General features: G+C 47.0%; 13 protein-coding genes across 13 annotated transcripts; 6 read left to right on the top strand and 7 right to left on the bottom strand.

The window, feature by feature from the left end:
- Positions 1-29: 29 nt before the first annotated feature.
- On the bottom strand, positions 30-446 carry B9G98_04627 (Cystathionine beta-synthase; the record flags this gene model as incomplete). The annotated part of the gene is made up of 1 exon (XM_024811184.1): positions 30-446. One exon carries the CDS (start codon positions 444-446, stop codon positions 30-32), a length of 417 nt encoding a protein of 138 aa, XP_024666952.1.
- A 27-nt stretch (positions 447-473) lies between these two features.
- Positions 474-782, top strand: B9G98_04628 (U4/U6.U5 small nuclear ribonucleoprotein component snu23; the record flags this gene model as incomplete). The annotated part of the gene is made up of 1 exon (XM_024811185.1): positions 474-782. One exon carries the CDS (start codon positions 474-476, stop codon positions 780-782), a length of 309 nt encoding a protein of 102 aa, XP_024666953.1.
- A 16-nt stretch (positions 783-798) lies between these two features.
- B9G98_04629 (Uridylate kinase) lies at positions 799-1,695 on the bottom strand (the record flags this gene model as incomplete). The annotated part of the gene is made up of 1 exon (XM_024811186.1): positions 799-1,695. The coding sequence occupies one exon, from the start codon at positions 1,693-1,695 to the stop codon at positions 799-801; it is 897 nt and encodes a 298-aa protein (XP_024666954.1).
- Positions 1,696-1,816: 121 nt separating this feature from the next.
- Positions 1,817-2,293, top strand: B9G98_04630 (37S ribosomal protein S8, mitochondrial; the record flags this gene model as incomplete). The annotated part of the gene is made up of 1 exon (XM_024811187.1): positions 1,817-2,293. The coding sequence occupies one exon, from the start codon at positions 1,817-1,819 to the stop codon at positions 2,291-2,293; it is 477 nt and encodes a 158-aa protein (XP_024666955.1).
- A 30-nt stretch (positions 2,294-2,323) lies between these two features.
- On the bottom strand, positions 2,324-2,785 carry B9G98_04631 (hypothetical protein; the record flags this gene model as incomplete). The annotated part of the gene is made up of 1 exon (XM_024811188.1): positions 2,324-2,785. One exon carries the CDS (start codon positions 2,783-2,785, stop codon positions 2,324-2,326), a length of 462 nt encoding a protein of 153 aa, XP_024666956.1.
- A 327-nt stretch (positions 2,786-3,112) lies between these two features.
- Positions 3,113-7,174, top strand: B9G98_04632 (putative ATP-dependent helicase IRC20; the record flags this gene model as incomplete). The annotated part of the gene is made up of 1 exon (XM_024811189.1): positions 3,113-7,174. One exon carries the CDS (start codon positions 3,113-3,115, stop codon positions 7,172-7,174), a length of 4,062 nt encoding a protein of 1,353 aa, XP_024666957.1.
- Positions 7,175-7,212: 38 nt separating this feature from the next.
- B9G98_04633 (Replication factor A protein 2) lies at positions 7,213-8,113 on the bottom strand (the record flags this gene model as incomplete). The annotated part of the gene is made up of 2 exons (XM_024811190.1): positions 7,213-7,953; positions 8,111-8,113. 2 exons carry the CDS (start codon positions 8,111-8,113, stop codon positions 7,213-7,215), a joined length of 744 nt encoding a protein of 247 aa, XP_024666958.1.
- A 2,672-nt stretch (positions 8,114-10,785) lies between these two features.
- Positions 10,786-12,759, top strand: B9G98_04634 (Glycerol-3-phosphate O-acyltransferase 1; the record flags this gene model as incomplete). Its single annotated transcript, XM_024811191.1, has 1 exon — positions 10,786-12,759. The coding sequence occupies one exon, from the start codon at positions 10,786-10,788 to the stop codon at positions 12,757-12,759; it is 1,974 nt and encodes a 657-aa protein (XP_024666959.1).
- A 12-nt stretch (positions 12,760-12,771) lies between these two features.
- Positions 12,772-13,385, bottom strand: B9G98_04635 (Trafficking protein particle complex subunit BET3; the record flags this gene model as incomplete). The annotated part of the gene is made up of 2 exons (XM_024811192.1): positions 12,772-13,284; positions 13,329-13,385. 2 exons carry the CDS (start codon positions 13,383-13,385, stop codon positions 12,772-12,774), a joined length of 570 nt encoding a protein of 189 aa, XP_024666960.1.
- A 56-nt stretch (positions 13,386-13,441) lies between these two features.
- On the bottom strand, positions 13,442-14,521 carry B9G98_04636 (Enhancer of translation termination 1; the record flags this gene model as incomplete). The annotated part of the gene is made up of 1 exon (XM_024811193.1): positions 13,442-14,521. The coding sequence occupies one exon, from the start codon at positions 14,519-14,521 to the stop codon at positions 13,442-13,444; it is 1,080 nt and encodes a 359-aa protein (XP_024666961.1).
- On the top strand, positions 14,506-16,135 carry B9G98_04637 (Uroporphyrinogen-III C-methyltransferase; the record flags this gene model as incomplete). The annotated part of the gene is made up of 2 exons (XM_024811194.1): positions 14,506-14,544; positions 14,636-16,135. The coding sequence occupies 2 exons, from the start codon at positions 14,506-14,508 to the stop codon at positions 16,133-16,135; spliced, it is 1,539 nt and encodes a 512-aa protein (XP_024666962.1).
- A 1,380-nt stretch (positions 16,136-17,515) lies between these two features.
- Positions 17,516-18,004, bottom strand: B9G98_04638 (AN1-type zinc finger protein TMC1; the record flags this gene model as incomplete). The annotated part of the gene is made up of 1 exon (XM_024811195.1): positions 17,516-18,004. The coding sequence occupies one exon, from the start codon at positions 18,002-18,004 to the stop codon at positions 17,516-17,518; it is 489 nt and encodes a 162-aa protein (XP_024666963.1).
- An 813-nt stretch (positions 18,005-18,817) lies between these two features.
- B9G98_04639 (hypothetical protein) lies at positions 18,818-19,189 on the top strand (the record flags this gene model as incomplete). The annotated part of the gene is made up of 1 exon (XM_024811196.1): positions 18,818-19,189. One exon carries the CDS (start codon positions 18,818-18,820, stop codon positions 19,187-19,189), a length of 372 nt encoding a protein of 123 aa, XP_024666964.1.
- Between the last annotated feature and the right edge of the window lie 46 nt (positions 19,190-19,235).

The following is a 19,235-nucleotide window of genomic DNA, read 5'->3' on the forward strand; positions in this document are numbered from 1 at the left end:
TTATTTACACTTATACACATACACACATTTTAAGAAAGCTCAGGACGTGCCTTGATGTACTTTTCCAGATCTTCTGGCGTAGCAACCGCCATAACAAACCGACGGTCGTCGTCAGTGATAACCGCAAAGGCGTTGCCTTTGGCAAAGAACTTCTCGAGATCCTCCAATGGCGTATTAGGTGTAATGGGCTCATAGGGGGCCTTGCCTGTGAATCTAAAATAATGGTTCGCAACTTTGTCGTTGCCCTTGGCTGCGCCGTCCTTTTCCAACTGCTCGGCCGTCAGGTATCCCAGCAGCCGTCTGTGGCTATTAAGCACGGGCAGGAAGGAGAACGAGTGCTCGAAAGACATCTCTAATGCTTCTTGCAGTAGCATATCGGGCGTAATCGACAAGGCCGGCGGCCGATCGAGGTCTTCAACGGTCGCTCCTCGATAGTCTCTAGTCATTAAGCAAAATAGTAAGCATCGCGATTCATGCGGGAGGTCGATATTTATGAAGGAGTAAACAAAGTTACTCTCGTTCCAGCAGGAGCTGGGGTCGGAAAGAAAGGTAAAGGAGCAGGGTTTTATTGCGAGAGTTGCAATTTGACCTTCAAAGATAGCATACAGTATATGGATCACCTTAACTCTAAACAGCATCTTGACAATACGGGCCAAAGCACCAAGGTCGAGAGGGCTTCGCTTGCCGATGTAAAAGCCCGTTTGGAAATGCTGGCAGCCAAAATCGAAAAGCCCTACAACATTCATGAGGCGATTGCCAAAGCACAGGAGCAAGAGCGTTGATATATGTACGTATTTATTAGTTTTTGGGAGAAAGACCGTTCTTTGCTAAAGCTTGCTGAACATGTTCGTAGACCTTGTTGGGAGAGTCTGCACAGGACACCTTGAAGACCTTGTCAACGGTGTCAAAGTACTCTACAACCGGCATGCTTTGGGACTCAAAGACCGTGAATCTCTTTTTGATGGACTCGGCGTTGTCGTCAGCACGTCCTGAGGTCTCACCACGCTTGAGTAAACGGGGAAGCATCACAGAGATGGGGCAATCGAAGAAAATGGTGAATTTCGAGGGCACAACCTGCTCTTCAAAAGTGAGGGCCTGATCCATCTTGCGAGGGAAGCCGTCGATCAAGAAATTCGGAGTTCCCTGAGCAATTGACTCCTCCATGGCTTTTTTGAGCAGGGCAATAGTGATTTCCTGAGGAACAATCTTGCCGGCCTTGATGTAGTCGCGGATGAGATCGCCAAACTGAGACCCCTCACGATCTTGCTCAGCCCGCAACAAGTCGCCAGCACTTAGGTGCTTGAAGTTGTAGTCACGAACAATGTTCGCACATTGAGTGCCCTTGCCGCTGCCAGGACCGCCCAACACGAAAACAACGTTCACGTCCTGGGGAGAGAACGCGGTGCGCTTTGCCCGAGCCTTGATCTTGTTGTACTCTTCCTCGCTCATTTTGAAACCCCGCATAGGATTACGGGAGTCCTCATTGGGGTCGAGTCCATACAAAAACAGACCAGTACCAACGACCATGAACAAAATCATCCATTTCAACGGCTTGCCAAAATTGTTGTTGGGGTCGGGCTTCGAAGCAAACGAGCGGCGCAGAGTGGGCTGAGCAAACCGGCTGGCTTGCAACCTGTTCGTCTGAAGCATTGCCCGTTGGGCCAGTTTCAAATTCAAACCTCCGCGGTAGAACATTGCAGTTATCAGTTTGCTTGCTTGCTTACACTATAAATATATTTCACCAGAGAGGGGTATTGAAACAAAAGGGTGATTAGGCACCAAGTCATTACGGAATCAAGGTTTTTTTCAGACCAAAATGTCGCTGGTGAATCTCGGCCATCTCTGCTGCCATTTGCAGAATGTCAGCCGTGTGCGTAAACCACTCACGTCCGTTCCGCTCTCTAAGCTGAACCTGCAAGTCGTGCTCGGGCTCTACCGCGAGGGCTTCCTCTCTGCCGTCCAGCGTGGTGACTTGCAAGGCCCCGACCAGGAGTACACAGAAACGACCTTTGACAATATTTCCACTCGCAGGTTATGGTTAGGAATGAAGTACCGTGAGTTTAAACCAGTTCTACACAACGTGCACTTGGTGAGCCATCCAAACCGCCGGGTATTTGCAACCCACGGCGAGCTGGCTAATTTGGTTTCTGGCAAACCCCACGGAAAGGTCCAGCCGCTTGCATTAGGTGAGGTTATGTTCATCCGCATCAAAGATAAGAATAAAACTGTTATGGAGATCCAGGAGGCTGTCCGGCGCCATCTTAGCGGTGAGATCCTTTGTCGGGCCAGCTAATCTATTCGCCCTTCATCATTCTGTATATATTTAGATGTCTATTTGTGGCCCTACACCAAGGGTTTTCCATCCTCTCAAATCAACTTGCCACCCGTTCCATTTTTGCAGCTCCTCCGTCCGATCCACGGGTGTGGGCTCGATAACTGTTGGCGTTTCGGCTATCGCGACTCGGGGTTTCGCCGGCTCAGCTCGGGGCGGAGGGGGTAAAGGCGCCTCAGCTGACTCTGAGCTAACTAGGCTTTCGTAACTCGCGACTTTAGATTCTAGCTTCTCGATCTTTTCTTTGAACCGCCGGTTCTGTTCCTTCAAAAGCGCAATCTCTTCTAGAGCTTGGGCTAGCCTGTGTGCGTTCAAAGCAGCCTCTTCCTGTCCAGCAGTGTTGAGGCCAGCATTATTGAGCGAATTGCCATTTTGAACATAACTATCAGTGCCCCTCTTTTTCAGTTCAGTTAGTCGCTTTCTAGCAGTTTTGAGCTTCTCGTTGCTTGTCATCCTGACAAATAGTCGGTGAGATGACTCGAGGCAATCAGCGCGAGCTGGCGAGAGCAAAAAACCAGAAAAAACAGCAGCAGGCAAAGAAACATAAAGAGGATGGTGATCCTCGCGCCCGTATGGAAAGCCATGCCGAGATCATGCGTAAGAAACAAGCGGCTGCAGATGCAAAGAAAGCCGGCCAGTCATAGCTTGCCCTCTACATCAGTACGCGCAAGGATCGACAAGTTAATCTATGCTCTAATCAAATCTCATTTGTAACTATGTACTAATCTGATTAACGGCTAAAACTTATCTGAGACCCCCGCATCCACTTCAGACTAATCAATGGGACTAGACAGTAGTCTGCTCCTACGGTGGTTGGAGCAGTCTAGGGCCCCAATAAATGAAATTCCTGATGCGTATGAAATAGTGGCTGCTCAAATCTCCCTAGGAACCTCGTCATTGGATAGTGAGGGCGTCCATATGCCTGCAAACATCACTTCTTTCGATCTGGCTATTGATGGCGAAACTTTTCAAGTGCTCCCCCCACGGCAAATGGCAAAGCCCCAGCCTAAAAGAAGAAAGTTTGGAGCCAGGCCAATACGGGAGCCCCTGATTTCGCTCCCATTGGATCCAGAAACCCACAAAGATGTGCTATTTGTGCAAGACTGTAAACGAAAGCTCGTTCCGGCGACTAATTTAGTCACGTGCATTGGACCTTACATTGAAATTTCCGGGTTAGATTCTCAAAATGTTCAACTGAATTTGATTGCCGCGGTCTACTTGAATAAGAACACTGGTTTTTACCCGTCCTCACTACTGGCAACTGACGTTGTCCAGCAATTATTGGCTAGAGTGCTAGACGATCCGACCATTGTTGACCCTGTGCCATACGCGGCCACTCCAGCTGATCTTTTTGAGATTCTCACCCATGAAACACACTTGTCAATTGCCCATATTGTACCTCCTGGTGTAGTTACCCCGTTGCTACCTTTCCAGTGTGAGTCGGTACGTTGGGCACTTCGCCGTGAAGGCAAAGATATCGATGATTCTGGAATCGTTAGAGACCTCGACCCCGAAATTCGAGATTATGTTGTGGCCCCTCCATTGGGATGGCGCCAGATACCTGGCCAACAGTTATGGGTGAACCCTTATCGTATTTGTGTGCAGGATCATGAACCCAATGCCCAGCGAATCGGCCCCTCGGACCAATTCTGTGGTAAAGGACTTTTAGCTGAAGAAATGGGGTTGGGAAAGACTTTGGAAATGATCGCCTTGATGCTTTTGAACCCGCGTCCGAAAGTGCAGTCGGGAGAACAAACAGTCGACCCCTTGACAGGGCATTTCGTTAAAAAGATCGCCGCCACATTGGTGATTGTGCCTCCGGCAATTCTATCTCAATGGCAGAATGAACTCATCTCCCACTCCCCTGACATGAAAGTTCTCGTGTACCGCGGTAAGATACCAGACGAGCCTTTGATCACCGCAGAAGATTTGGCACGTTATGACGTTGTTTTAGTATCATACAGTGTAATTTCTGCTGAAGTCCACTCTGCAACATTCAATCCAGGACAGCGAAACACAAGATTCTGGAGAGAGCGCACGGACATCAACTCGGTGCGCTCGCCGCTTGTCCAAGTACAGTTCTGGCGAGTTATCCTAGATGAGGTTCAAATGATTCATACAGGTGTGAGCAATGCCGCCAGAGTCGCTCGTATTGTCCCCAGAGTACACGCTTGGGGCGTTACGGGTACGCCTGTCAAGGATTCCATGTCTGACCTCCGGGGCATCTTATTATTTCTCGATGTTGTACCTTTTCTTGAAAAGGCTTGCTGGCAGCGTATGCTTGCATCACCGATTGACTTCAAGAGCACTATATCTAATATTGCCATTCGGCACACTAAACCAATGGTTGCCGATCAGCTGTCTCTTCCACCTCAAACACGACGTCTGATCTCCATCACATTTTCTGAAATCGAGAGACACAACTATGACCAGCTATACGCTAAATTTATGGAGCAGAAGACTACCGGAGCACCAAGTGCCGGCTGGTTGATCAAACTACGTCAAGCTTGTTCTCATGTGCACTCCAGTGGTCACCGAGATAATCACACAATATTAACGGTTGATCAGGTTTTGACCAAGCTTGTGGGTGAAGCTGAAGCTACGCTCGCAGTCAAAGTGCGTAACCGCATGTCTGCTCAACTAGAGCTAGGTCAATATCTCGATAAGGCTCAAAAGCTAGACAATGCTCTCGCTATCTGGAATACGGTTGCTTCTGAGCTGGAAAATTCACTGCAAGATCTATCCGAGAAACTCAAGGTGCTAGATGAGGACTACGAAGCCCGTAACAAACTTGCAACAAAGCTGGAACAAGGGGCAGAAGATTTACAAACCCGTCTTGAAGAGGCTGAGATCAATCAGACAAAACTAGAAACAGACGAAACAGAAGTAAACCTCAATGCTTTGCAAGTGAAGGCATCTGACGGGCGAATGGCGGCAACAGCCGCTGCAAATCGTGTCAAAGCAGCCAAGGCACGATTGAGATCTCAACAAGAGTTGCTTCACCGAACATTCTTTTTCATGGGAACAGGATATTTTCGACTTACTGAGCGACAAAGAGACGAAATAAGCGAGCAGAAGCGCCTGGAGAATAGTGAAATGGAAACGCGTTACTACCAGAAGGCCGATGAGCTTCGATCCGAGTTGTTGAAAGAAACGGCAGATTTAGTCGACCAGGCTCGAGCTAAAGTTCAAGAGGAGCTTTACATGGACGAAATTAATTTGAACTTTGATACCGTGCAGACAATCTATCTTGACCTACAAGCCACACTTATCAATGAACTTCATGCCCAAATGCTCAGCATCCTGACCACTCCTCTTCTTGATACTGAAAACGATGATCTCGAGATTGAGGCCTACACAAGATCGTTTGATGTTCAAGAAAAGGCGTATGTTTTGATGGATATGCTACAGCTTTTACTCAAAGATCGAAACATGGCTGTTCGAGGAGGGCGGCCTCCTATTGTCAAAACATCAGATAGAGACGAATGGTCAGAATTTAGGAGACATTTCATGGAACGCAGGGATAATCTGCAGAAAAAATGTCGTGGAATGGACCCTTTCAGTTTATCGATCAAGTACCATCGTTCCACTGGGTACGGGGAGGCGATGCGAGAGGTATTCGAGGACCTTAAAGAGGAGATACAAGTTTGGCAGAAGGAGGTTAATGCTCTCGGAGATCTTTTCAACACGCGGTTGGAATACTACAAACAGTTGCAGTCTCTATCCGACCGCGTAGTTGACCCAGATATCGGAGATAATGACATCAAGAAAGTGGTGAGTGACAAAAGGGCAGCTGTTTACCGCGCAGAGAAAGCAGAAGCACATTTCGAGTCCAAATTAAGATATATACGGCAACTCGAAGTTCAAAAGCCGGTAGCGAAAAACGAAGAAAAGGAGACCGAGATCTTCCAGTCTACCGACTCCGACGACACTTGTGTAATTTGCCAAGAGCAGATTACTCTTGGCTCGCTCACTGTTTGTGGACACAAGTTTTGTACAAGTTGTATCACGAAGTGGTATGAACTGAAGAGTGAATGCCCACTGTGTAAACACTGGCTTGGCCCCAACGATATGATTCGATTTCGGGCGGCAGATGTTGAGAATCCTCGGCCTGAAATCCAGGATCTCAGCAACAAAATTTATACACAAATTCCGACTTCGATGTTCAATCAGATTCTAGGATACCCGATTGAGCGTTCGTATGGGTCAAAGATCGACATGATCACCCGACACGCTCAGTACCTTCGAGATCAAGATTCGAGTGCTCAGATTGTAGTTTTCTCACAGTGGGCCCCAATGCTTCGCGCACTTGGTAATTCGCTGCATGAAAATGGCATACTCACAGCAACTATTTCTGATGGGGCCTCTGAGTTTCGAAGCGACTCTCGTATCGCATGCTTTTTATTACATGCCAAGTCAGATGCTGCTGGGCTTACTCTGGTCAACTCAACGCACGTATTTCTTTGTGAGCCTTTGTTGAACACCGCTTTAGAACTCCAAGCTATCTCAAGAATTCACCGTATCGGCCAAGCCAGCCCCACAACCGTTTGGCTCTTCAGTGTGGAGAATACAGTGGAGCAAGCTATCTTATCACTTACTTGCAGCCGCCGTGTTCGTCAAATTGAAGAGCTGCAAGCTCGTGATCGTGATACCCAAGAACACTCCAAAGACACAGCAGAAACCGAAATTCTAGCGAGCTCAACAGGTAAGCTTGTTGATCGGACCTCTGGAAGCGAGGTTGTCCTAGATGCTGATATGCGAAAAGTGTTATTCTACGATTTCGGCAAGTCTAGGCAATCCACACCCACCCTCTCTGTGGTCGAATTTAAAGAAGAGACTTAATGATACTTTATAATGAAATAATTAAGCTTAAGGCTATTTTATGTTGTAGAAGAGGCATAAGTGTTATCGTCCGTTTGATAGACAAGACCTGCGTTGTTGAGAGACTCGCACTCTTGCAGAATCTGAAGCTCATCAATACCAAGATTCTGGGATAAAAACCTAACATGCAGACCATCAGGCTCGGATTTAAGAGCATTTAAGATACGAGCGGACAAGCTGTTTTTAGCCTCTGGAGGAGCATCGTCGACGAAAAGGCTCGATTCGGCCTTAGGCTTGGGTTCTTGAACGGCTCCAAGCGGTTTGGATCCAGTGTAGTGCCAATGCTCCCTGAGAACGCAGATCTGGTGGAAGAAAACAAACGAAAGTGAAATTTCAGGATCAACACGGGTAATATTGAGCAACCGACGTTCGTTATACTTGCGTGTGCTGCAGTAGAGTGCCACATAATCTCCAACTGAGTAGTTCGGTTCATGAGGCTCACCACCATCGCTGTTGATCCATTGTCTAACGTTTTCCAGACTGCCTGTTGTGTCCTGAACCGACAGAGTCACCTTGGTAGCCTCAACGTCGATTTTACGAACGATAACTACAAAGCGTAGAATGTCCACCGGGGCGTTGTCGATCAACAATGGGCTGTCATCTGATACATCGGGAGCTTCTTGGAACTGCTTGATAGTGACAGATCTTACCGAAACCTTGCGATTCTGTACCTGGCTACCGTTCCCTTCATTGTTTGAGCTATATTCCATAAAACCACCTGCTTGGCTCATTTTGGAAAACTGTTAATTAGCAAGTTAGTAATGACGCGTCGCGACGCGCCACTCGGTGATGTAAGCTCACTTCAAGAATTCCATAACACGATTTAGCTGTAGTAACAGTGGATCTATACGCATTTTCGCATAGGAAATGTTGCAAGAGAGACCGTCTTGATTTCACCATCTAGGTGGCGTACTCAATTTTCAGGCAGACAAGTGCCATTAAGAGGGCCCTGGCTGTGTTTTAAAGTACTTGCCAAGTGTATTGATCTTGAAGATTGGAAAACCGCTAGTTTATTAAGTGAATTTCTCACGCCCTAGAATTGACTAGGAAGTTGTCTTGTTTTTCGTACTAGCTACTTGCTGATCAGCCTCCCAACCGACAGCATAATTGTCTAACTACGATCGCAGCTCGATTGAGACCAAGGAAGAACGTTGAAATATAGACGCACAGACATAGTTTACGAACTAAAAGCTTTGAGTTGCCATTTTGATTGAATTGAAAGAATAAAACTGTTGGCTTCTAAACAACAGACCCGTAATAAAAATGAAGTAGCTACGTCACTTGATGTATCGAGATTGATTGCTTTGAAATCCAAACCTATGTCTATACGCTGAACTATTTGGTATGGGTTATTAACTCATAGTGAAACCTTGAGGCCATAATCTCGACATTTATCAGCGTTTCGAAACGCATCAGCAAATGATTTAAGAGAAAGATATCTCGATCCTGAGTTCCAACTGATGATCCTCCAAATCCGGTTGTATATACTCTAAATGTGCGACTAAAGAAGGATCTGTAGCAGAGTATTCAATGTGAACCATTTTTTTAGAACTGAATCTATAAGAGACGAACGCATCTTATCATTAAGCTTGGGTAGTCTAGCAGGAGACTCAGAGCGTTTGTAACAGGATGGAAAAAGACGGGAAACCGTCAGCATTTGATAGCAGACATCTTTAGGAGAAGAGAATCAATTTAGTTTGATGCGGATAAATTCATGACATCGTGCAAACATATATGCACAGCACCGACAAAGGTGCAGATGCAGATGCATGCATATGCGACCTAACACCAATGAATAGACACCGTGCCATCCAAAAAGGGTCCCATATATTTGAATAAAGTAGTTTAGGGTTTTGAGCGCCAGAATTTATGAAGCTTTTCACTTCCGTCCTTTCTACCGTACGTTCATGGGGTTCAGTTGATTGGATGGAACGATTTTGGCAGTCACCCAGGAGTCTGTCAAATTATTGAGAATTTCTTTGATGCCCAAAGCATTATTGTTTAGAATACTTCAAATAACTCAATGCTTGCAGCTAGGGCTGGAACAACCGAGATTGAAGCATCTGGCAGTGGTGCAATTGTCGTCGTAGTTACTGCTGTCGGGGTGTGGAGCATCGTTACTATAAGCGTTTGTGGTAGCTGCGTCTATACAGCTGCAGCAAACTTGCGTGGATGCGTGATTGGTGCTGGGTGCACTCATCGGTAGGTTAATTGCAGGCGCCCTAGCGTGTATTCTCGGTAATGGCTGCCAAGGCAGTGGTAGTGCACACAACAGATCGCTACCCGGTTATGACACCCAAATCACAATTCCAAATCATAGCTTCAATGGAACACATACCTTGAACCATTTTGTTGTTGAAAATAAGTGGGAAATCACGTTATGCTGCGACTAACAGCCCACGTCGTTGTTACAAACAGTGGATTTGAGCCCCCTAATAATACCACGGTTGGAAATTTTGAGAAATGATGCCCAAAATAAAGCAAAGCGTATCAAATATGATATTGAACCGATCAGCTACGAAAACGACCAGTGGAATGTGGATCCAAGCGATCAATTCAGTAATGCGTACGAGAACGAGCCGTGTTACTTCAATGAACGCGCTGCTGCTCGCTTACCGCAGGTGGCACAACGAGGTACTGTATAAGCTTAGCAATGGGCTACGATGATAGCACCTACAGCAACGCAGTCCATGGTGAGATGCACACCAACAACTACAGAGGTATCGATGGCTTTTGTAAAGCGAACAATCACGACAGTCATGCCGACATTCAATGCGCAGCTCACTGTCAGCTCATGGATTGGGGACACTAAATGCTCTGAAATAGTTGTTGAAGATTTCAATGAAATACTTGATTATCTACAAACACTTACGACCACATCAATCAATAGAAACTCAACTTGTAGGAAAAGCAATCATGACATCATTTTGATCAATTGTTTGTTTGTTTCATAAGCCCCACAGGAGGGATCAAACGGCAGAACAGCGCCGATCCATGTACATGGGTTAGGGTGTTAATATGTATTATGAGCCAACTGAAACGTTCTGGCTCGTGTAGGGAGCTCCACTAAATGGACATATTCTACTATCACTCTCTCAATTTGTTTCGCCTTACTTTTAGACATTGCTTTTGATGCTTATAAAGTTCGGGAAAATCAATCTCGACGCTCCTCCGATAATTTTCCCGATCTCGTGTAATTTAGTACCTGCATGGGAATGGCAATTGTACACTGCGGAAATGCCGTTTAGACAGAAAAAACCAAGAGTTTCGACTAACCATTAGGTGGTGAAGGCAATTAATGAGCTGTTAATGAGCTGAGTTGCATAGTGTCTAACATTTGTGTTCGCTGAGCCATTGGCTTGCGAAAGTCTCAGCCTAAAAGGCAAACAGCCTCAAGTTTATATATACATCATAAGTTCTAGTTTTTATTACGTATTTGTATGCTCGCAAGCTTGTTGAGCCCCTGCTCGCTGGGCTCTTGCTGCAGGTCGTTCTGCTGACTGGAAAGTCAAGGGTCTGGTAGTCCAGTAATAATCGCTCAGCCTTACTATTGTTGGGCGGTCGAAAGAAATATGAACGACGAAGTTCATGAAACTCCACCCCTTATTTGGGTTTATGAAACAGTCGCATTCATCTTTCATTTGGTATTCAACATATTTTTCCGCAAAATATCCCGCCGTGGTGCGTTCAAGATCCCCAGGACTGGTCCGATCATTTTCGTTGCCGCGCCCCATGCGAACCAGTTCATTGATCCGATGGTCGTTTTGATTCAGATTCTAGATGCTGCTCGTCGGCATGTATCATTTTTGATCGCACAGGCTTCGTACGATAAACCGTTCATTGGATGGCTCTCCAGGCGCATGCTTGCCATTCCAGTTGGGAGAGTTCAAGATACTTTGAAAAAGGCCCAGGGAACCATCTCTTTTGATGCGGTTGACAATACAATTATTATTGGCCACGGGACCTCTTTCACAACCGAATGCCATGTACGCGGGTTCGTAGGGGTGTCTGGCTCGGGTGATCTGGCAGAAATCAAGGAGATCATTAGCGATACTAAGCTGGTCCTCAAAGCACCATTCGAAAGCGTCAAAGCTAAATCAACGCTTGCTAAAGGAAATGCGCAGTTTAAGGTTGCCGACCGAGTCGACAATTCCAAAATGTTCCACAATGTCTTTGAACATTTGTCTGAGGGCCATTGCATTGGAATCTTTCCCGAGGGTGGTTCGCATGATCGCACAGAACTTTTGCCACTCAAACCTGGTGTAGCTATTATGGCGCTGGGGACTTTGGCAAAGTCGCCTGATTGCGGTTTGAAAATCATGCCCCTAGGTCTCAATTACTTCCATCCTCACAAATTCCGCAGCCGAGTCGTTATTGAGTTTGGCGACCCGTTGACGGTCAATCCGGAACATGTCAAAGAGTATGTCGAAGGAGGTGCAGATGGTAAGAAGAGCGCAACGAAGAAGTTAATGAAAGATATTTTGGACGCATTGGAGAGCGTTACTGTTCAGACGCCTGACTACGAAACCCTGATGCTTATCCAGGCTGGACAGCGGCTGTACAGACCATCACGGCACATCCCGTTGTCTTTGACGATTGAGTTCAGACGACGGTTCGTTCAAGCATATGCTGCTTTCAAAGACGACGAAAGAGTCATCGAGCTGAAAAAAGAAGTACTAGAATACAATGAAGAGCTTCAGTCGCTCGGCCTCAAAGATCATCAGGTCCCGAACGCTGTTCGAGACAAGCAGCAAGTTCTCATCCGTCTGGTGACTCAATTCCTGACAATTACAGGCCTATGGATCCTTTGCATTCCTGGCGCCCTTTTGTTCAGTCCAGTTGTGGTTGCCTGCCGTGTGATCTCTCGAAGAAAGGCCGCTGCTGCCCTCAGGGCATCGTCAGTCAAAATTAAGGCACGCGATGTTATTGGAACCTGGAAAGTGCTGGTGGCACTATGGCTCACTCCTTCATTATACACTTTTTATTCCCTCACTGCCGCCTATTTTGTGTTCAAGTACTGGTCGCTGGTGGACTTCACGTGGATAAGATTGGCACTATTTTCAATTGTATCAACAATCGCTTTGTTCGCTGCATCATTTGCAACACTCGTTATTGGTGAGCGGGGCCTAGACATGTTCAAGTCCCTATGGCCGTTGGTGCTTGCCCTGTCGCCGGCTCACGTTGACACCCTTGAAGCATTGCGGTTGAAGCGTCAACAACTGGTGGCTACTCTTACTGAACTGGTCGATGATCTTGGGCCAGAGTTGTTCCCGGATATCAGAGAAAGACTCGAAGGCACCGCAAAGTCTGCCAAGCCTATTCCGGCAGAATCGGATGCCCGCATGGACTTGCGCGGCCTCAACTCTTCTATCAACATCCAGGGAGACTACAACCTTGCGGATGTGCCTGTATTCAGTAGCTACGTGCTCTCTGAAGGCCCCAGCAGAGTGTCTAGGAAAGGTTCCTCAGGCCAGCAGAATGCCGCTGAGACTACAGGTGTTGATCTTAATCAAGAAATTACCAAGCGTTTACAAAAGTTAGACTAACTAGCGTATGTATCAATCTTCTCCCGGCGGGATCTCATCTTCGAGTACTTTAACCAAACGAACGCGAATCTCTGTAGGCAGCGAAGGGTCCTGAACTGCGTCGCTCACAAACTCAGCCTCCACTTGTAGTTGGACCATTTCCAGGGCGCCCCGAATCACGCCGGCGTAGATATTCGAATACCAGAGATCACGGGCATTGGGCTTGTCAGGAAGCTCCACAAACTCGGCCAGCGGGTTTTCTGTGAATACTAAACTGAACTGCTTGCTGTCTACCGACCAGTTCGAAATGGTAGGTGTGATATTCATAAACATTTTGAAGCCGACTTTCGCCACTGCTTCAGCTGTGTCGCGGAAATTTTGACATCTTGGTAGTCCTGTTTTCGCTAAAAGTTCTTCAATCAGTCGCAGTCCAATATTATAGCCCATTTTGTCCAGTTGTTTGTTGACTTTGGCATAGTCGTGGTCGAAGTCGGCCACCAACTGGGCAACTATAGAACCATACGTTAGAGTCAAGAGTTCTGAATTCTTTTAGTTAGTCTCTGCTTAGCGCTCCGAGTCGTCTCACTTACGATTTTATCGGTCTTGTGCTTCCACACCTCTTCGCCAACGGATCGAACTTTGGACATGCTGAGTCAAACCGCCGGAACTGCCGACCTAAAAACCAGTAAATTATTATATACATTTACTCCAAAGAATCAATTAGATCGTGGAAGCTGCCAGCACCAGTGCGTTGTGCCTTTTTGAGTAGTTTGACAGCTTTGGAGTAATCAGCCCGCTGCTCGGCACTTTCGTTCTCGCGGAGGTTCCCCAGCGAAATAAGAGCTTCTGCGGTTTGAACGTAGCTTTGAGGGTCAGTGTCGCTCACTCCTTTTTCAAGGTACTCAATTGCTGTGGTCAATGATTTGCGAGCCTTTTTCGCATTCTTGCTGCTGAGATCAGGCTCAAAGTCTTCATCTTCCTGCTCGAATTCACCAAGTAAAGAAGTAGCTAGAGAAAGGTGATACTGGCCAAGAGTGTTGTTGGCCATTCTTTGTACGTTGACGTCTTCGCTATCCAGCAGAATCTTGCACTTTCCGGCTGACCACTCGAGAATTTCTGCTTCGAAATCGTCCAGTTTGTCGTTGTTTAAAGAACCAAGAGAGTCACCAAACTCTAGTAGGGCTCGGACTGCTTCAGCAAGCCGCCTAGTGGCTGCATTAGACAGATCAGCGAGCTTCATTGCCTCTTTGATTTGAGGAATGCTTTCTTTAGCTGTAGAAACCCGCTTTTTTGATTTGCAGGTCCTGAGTTTGTCGTCGATCTGTTCAACCAAAGCAAGCGCCTTGGCAGCCGACAAATCTGCTTGGTTTTCCTCGATATCCAGACCAGAATCGAGTCGCTCAATAGCAGCCTGAATAAATGCAGCAGCGGAATCTGTACTGCCGGGCTCTTCGTTCTCATCAGCAAACTGAGCAAGATTCAGCAGGGCCAATCCATAAGCCAAATGAAAGCGAGGAGCCAATTTCTCGTTTTTTCTCAATAAACGATCACTCTCGTGCACAATTCCTTGGGCAAGCTTGGGGCTGTCCTTGACACCATCGTCAAACGTCTTGAAAAGTCCATACAATTCGGCAAGATCTTCGTCAGGCTCTGATTCCTCAACTTCAACCTGCAGCTGAGCATCCTTTTGCTCCTGAGTAGGCTCGGGAGTACCCTCAGGGGTCTCGGTTTTGGCCTTCTTCAGCTTTGCTGCCTTTGCCAATCCCAATGGTCGTTTCGCCATATTCTCAGTCCTCGAATCGATCGGTTTAACGGTTTTTTCAATCTCGCTGAGTTACGAGATCTAAAGTGGGATGATGATATTTCGCGTGATATTGCGGGTTTGGATTACTAATAGGCATTTAAATACGGCAGCCAGGAAAATTTCACTGATAGTAATCAGTCACTTGGAGTGTGGGGCACAATGGGGTTGTTAACTCTGCAAAACATTGACAACCAGGTGTTTCTGGTAGTCGGTAGTTCTCCTCTAGCGCAGAGAAGAGGCACTGCTATCGAGGGTGCCGGTGCTGTACCAGTTTTCTTACCGACAGCAGGTCTCGACGACCTTACATCTCGCGGTCGCACCGACGTCGATAAGGTTGTGGATGGCGTCTTTGTGGTGGACACAGAGCAAAATGGTATCAAGTCTACTATTGAGCTCGTCAACCATTGCAAAAGACTACGGATCCCCATCAATGTTGCTGAACATCCGCATTTATGCACGTTCTCTCTTCCGTCCACTTTTCGGGATGGCAACTTCCAACTAGCTGTTAGCACGGGCGGAAAGGGCTGTCGGCTAGCCAATCGCCTGAAGCGGGCAGCTTTAAGTGCGTTGCCTCAACATCCTGGTGCTATTTGTGACAACATCGGTGACCTACGCCAGCAGCTGGTCGATAACGGCGCCGACGCCAAGAGCGATACCGGCAGCCATGACGACGATGCCGAACAGACGATCGAATTGAACGCGTTCACCAAAGCAACCGACCCGCAGCACAGGCTACGATGGCTTGATCAAATGGTCGAGTATTATCCCCTGCGCAGCCTCGAAACTTTGACCTTGGCTGATCTGGAAGATATCTCAGGCAAGCAGCCTAGTCCATCTCCCAGTGAAACAAAGAAAGGCAAGATCAGTCTTGTCGGTGCTGGCCCCGGTAGTAGCGATCTTCTGACCACTGAAGCATTGAGGGAAATTACATCTGCAGACTATGTTCTTGCCGACAAACTAGTGCCTGAGGAGGTTCTGGCATTAGTTCCTCGCCGGACTCCTGTATTCATTGCTCGAAAGTTTCCAGGAAACGCAGAACGGGCCCAACAAGAGCTCCTGGAGAAAGGACTTGGTGCAGTTGAACAAGGTCAGCATGTGGTCCGGCTCAAACAAGGAGATCCCTATATTTACGGCAGAGGTGCTGAAGAGTATTTATTTTTCCAGGAACACGGATATACTCCCAAAGTTGTCGCTGGCGTTACCAGCGCTTTGGCAGCTCCTCTATTGGCTAATATACCAGCAACACACCGTGGTGCCGCTGATCAGATTCTCATCTGTACGGGAACTGGACGTAACGGTGCCCAACTTGAACCCCCAGAATACGTTCCTACCCGCACAGTTGTGTTTTTGATGGCCCTGCATCGCATTGAGTCGATGGTTGAGATTTTAGTTAGTGCAGGTTGGGATCCTGATGTGCCTTGTGCGTCGATTGAACGAGCTTCTTGCCCAGATCAGCGCGTGGTTCGCACAACCCTTAGACACATTGCCGATGCGCTCAACGCAGTAGGCAGTCGACCACCGGGTCTTTTGGTTGTCGGTCAAGTGTGTCACGTTCTTTTCAAGGGGTCTGAAAAATGGACCGTTGAGGAGTAACGCAAAATATTTATAACATTCAGCTGCCCCATAGAGCTTTATAAGGTCCTCGAGACGATAATCACAAAGTGCTTCTGCTTGACGCCGCAGGTGCTTGTTGGAGTACTTAGCACTGAATTATCTTTTGAGTGTCTGCTTTCAACGATTCGCTGAATTTGCAGGGCCGTGCGAGTTTATTTTTTCGTTTTTCGAGACACTACCACAGATAGTCTATAAATATTTTGCTAAGAGGGCAGCTGAAACCCCAACGTACAAGTCATACCGCGACGCCCAGTTCCTATTCTTACATGATGCCATGCAGTGGCAGGATGATGCGCCTATCACCTATCGCCGGGTCACATTCTCAACGGTATGTTCGATCGAAAGTCCTACAACACTAGTATGACTACTATTTTCAACTTTTTGCAGAGTTGACAACTATTAAAGACTACATCGGATGAAGAGAACCAGCAGACCAAAGGAACCAATAGTATGACACTTGTGAAATAGACGTATTTAGAGCTACTGAACAACGGCTCAGTTGTAAGAATACAAAAGATTCTGTTCTGGTCGATTAGACTTTACGGAGTATTTTCCTTATCGGACACTGCATAGTCTTATGCAGTAAGCTACAGATCTGCATCGCCAAATGAATACGGTCATTTGATTAAGCTATGACTCAAAAATTTTCAAGTACTTGGATTTTACAGAGTCTCTTCACGGCATCTGGGTCTGCGTTGAGTCTTCCTCGGCAATCTCTGAAACTAACCAACCATACCCCATCCATTCCAACCCTATCATGCATACCTTTGTCTCTAAACCCGCCTGAGCGACACACGACCGAAACCCATCCGACCATGACGTCATTCCAGTTCAACTCCGCAGATCGAGAACAGCAATAATGGGTAAGATGGGCCAAAAATAGTCCGGCTATTGCAAGTAAGAAAGAAGAATTTAGTTATAAAGTGAGAGAGCATAAGCTCCTTGAATACACAGTAAGTACAGTCCGTCTTTTTCAGCTTGTAAACCGTCTTGACGTTGGATGATCCACAGGTGGCAACCCCACGCTTAGTAAAGAAGGGGGTTTGATTAGGCCACCGGTCCGCGAGTCAAACACAGGGCAGGAAAGCAGCAACAAAGACTAGCGTTTGTAAAAAGCCATTGCTTAAATCCACATAGCACCTGTATCTCTTTGTTGAAAAAAAGAGTAGACAGCATTCAAGCGACGAAGAAGCCGTAAAGGGAGAGACTGAGGCGACGATGTTTTCAAGAGCTGGCATCGTGAATTTAAGAAAATGGGGAAGAAAAAGAGAAAGTGAAAAAAAAAAGTTGAAAAGTGGCCTCCAGGGCTATTGAAACGGATGAATTGCCCGCTCTCTCCAGTATTTTAGGCACATAACCTTAGACTTTGTGGGCGACAGTTTGTTGTTCGGCAAGCTTGTGAGCATTGCGTTCTCGCAAACTGTCCTTGCAACTTTGCAATCCTGTGCATTTATGTTGCTCCATGAGACGATGGCGGGAGCAGAATCGACCATTACAGAGACCGCAATCGCCCACGCCTCGCAGTGGGGCTGAAGTACAGTTTGCGAATGTGCAGCGCTTCCGGCGCTTGACGGGGGCGGCGCTTACTTTGAGCGTCCTGCGCTCGGCGGTAAAAACCAATGTCTCATCTGTGGCGTCCAAAAAGGTGGATAGAACAGTGTTGTCTTCGACCTCTTTGCCGTCCAATGTTAACTGGTCGACAGGGAAGGTGGCGTCTTGTTGGCGCACCAGCTCCTTGGTTTCACCTACCGTCTGGGTGGGGCTGAGCTCTAGATCAAGAGAACATTCTTGTTCATTATCATTTGCGGTGCGCCGGACAGTGACTCTAACAAATTCTTGCGGTACCATTGTGGGGGATGTATGGCTTAAGATAAAATATGTGGGTTGGCAAAAAGAAAAGGGTACCTTTTAAAGGCAACCATGTCAAAGTCCCACTCCGCCTCCGAACGGTTATTAATACCCTCTACCTTGATCCGGCAATGAACTACGGTAACCCGAACCCAGACGCACGTCGGCCCTCGGTTCGCACCTACAGCGTTTATGAGACTTGAAGATAGCTGAGATATGTGGGTGGCAAATGGCTACTACTACGTAAGGGGAGTAATATTATACTGATCCCTTTGAAATCCATGTGCCCAGCATCGATTTTCTTCTTAGGTTACCCCACACCAGCTTCCCTGGTCGCAACGCCTGGGCTAAAATGACTTCTCACGCATGGCTACAGTAATTATGCACGGATCATACAGAATGTTCTAATTCGCTTGGTATACCAAAGTGTGGGCCAAACAAGTTTTTTTTTTCCCACTTTTGACTTTCCATATAACAAGTCCCCCAAAGTCACCATCCGCTCAAAAATGCGAAAAAATCCCCTACCATATACAATACTCTGCGTGACATCCTAGATATTGACATAATGGAGGCTGACTCGGAGCTCCAGTCCTGATGATCGATCTCGGGCCGACCTCGCTGCTCGAGCTTGGCTTTCAAAACACGCCCTCGGATTTCTATTATTTTACTAGAAAAAATCAGTACATGCAGCATCATTCTAGATCAAGATGGCCAGCTAGCAAAACATATGTATAATTTTAATGGGACGGCCCGGATTCATCCGCTGAGCAATCCGCTGCAGCTATGAAGACCTCAGAGAAAAAAGTGTGTCATATGCATCAGCGAAAACCATTAGTCACAACGTTAGCCCTCACGAGAATGGCGACTGCAGGAGACCTTGTTGCCAAGTACAAAAGATGCGGAGCGTTTGACGAGGAAAGAGCGAAACTATTCGAATCTCTAGGTAGCTCAGACTATATCACATCCTTGAAAACACGTATCGAGGAGTTCGTCGCCAAAGAGGTGGAGAATAACTTGCAGCTTCTAGATGGAGACACTACCAAATCAGCAGCCTTGTTGGAGGGTGCGGTCACGAGGGCAATCGTTCAGAGCGACGAAAACAAAAAAGTCCAGCAGGAGGCTATCGACCACATTTTGACAATTGCCCAAAAAGATGTGTTGGCGAAATTAAAAACTCTGCAGTAACTTGTATTTACAACCATACTCTACCTCTGTTGACGCTTCTTCCCTG

The sequence above is a fragment of the Wickerhamiella sorbophila genome (assembly GCF_002251995.1).
Source record: "Wickerhamiella sorbophila strain DS02 chromosome Unknown contig2, whole genome shotgun sequence".
Lineage (NCBI taxonomy): Eukaryota > Fungi > Ascomycota > Dipodascomycetes > Dipodascales > Trichomonascaceae > Wickerhamiella > Wickerhamiella sorbophila.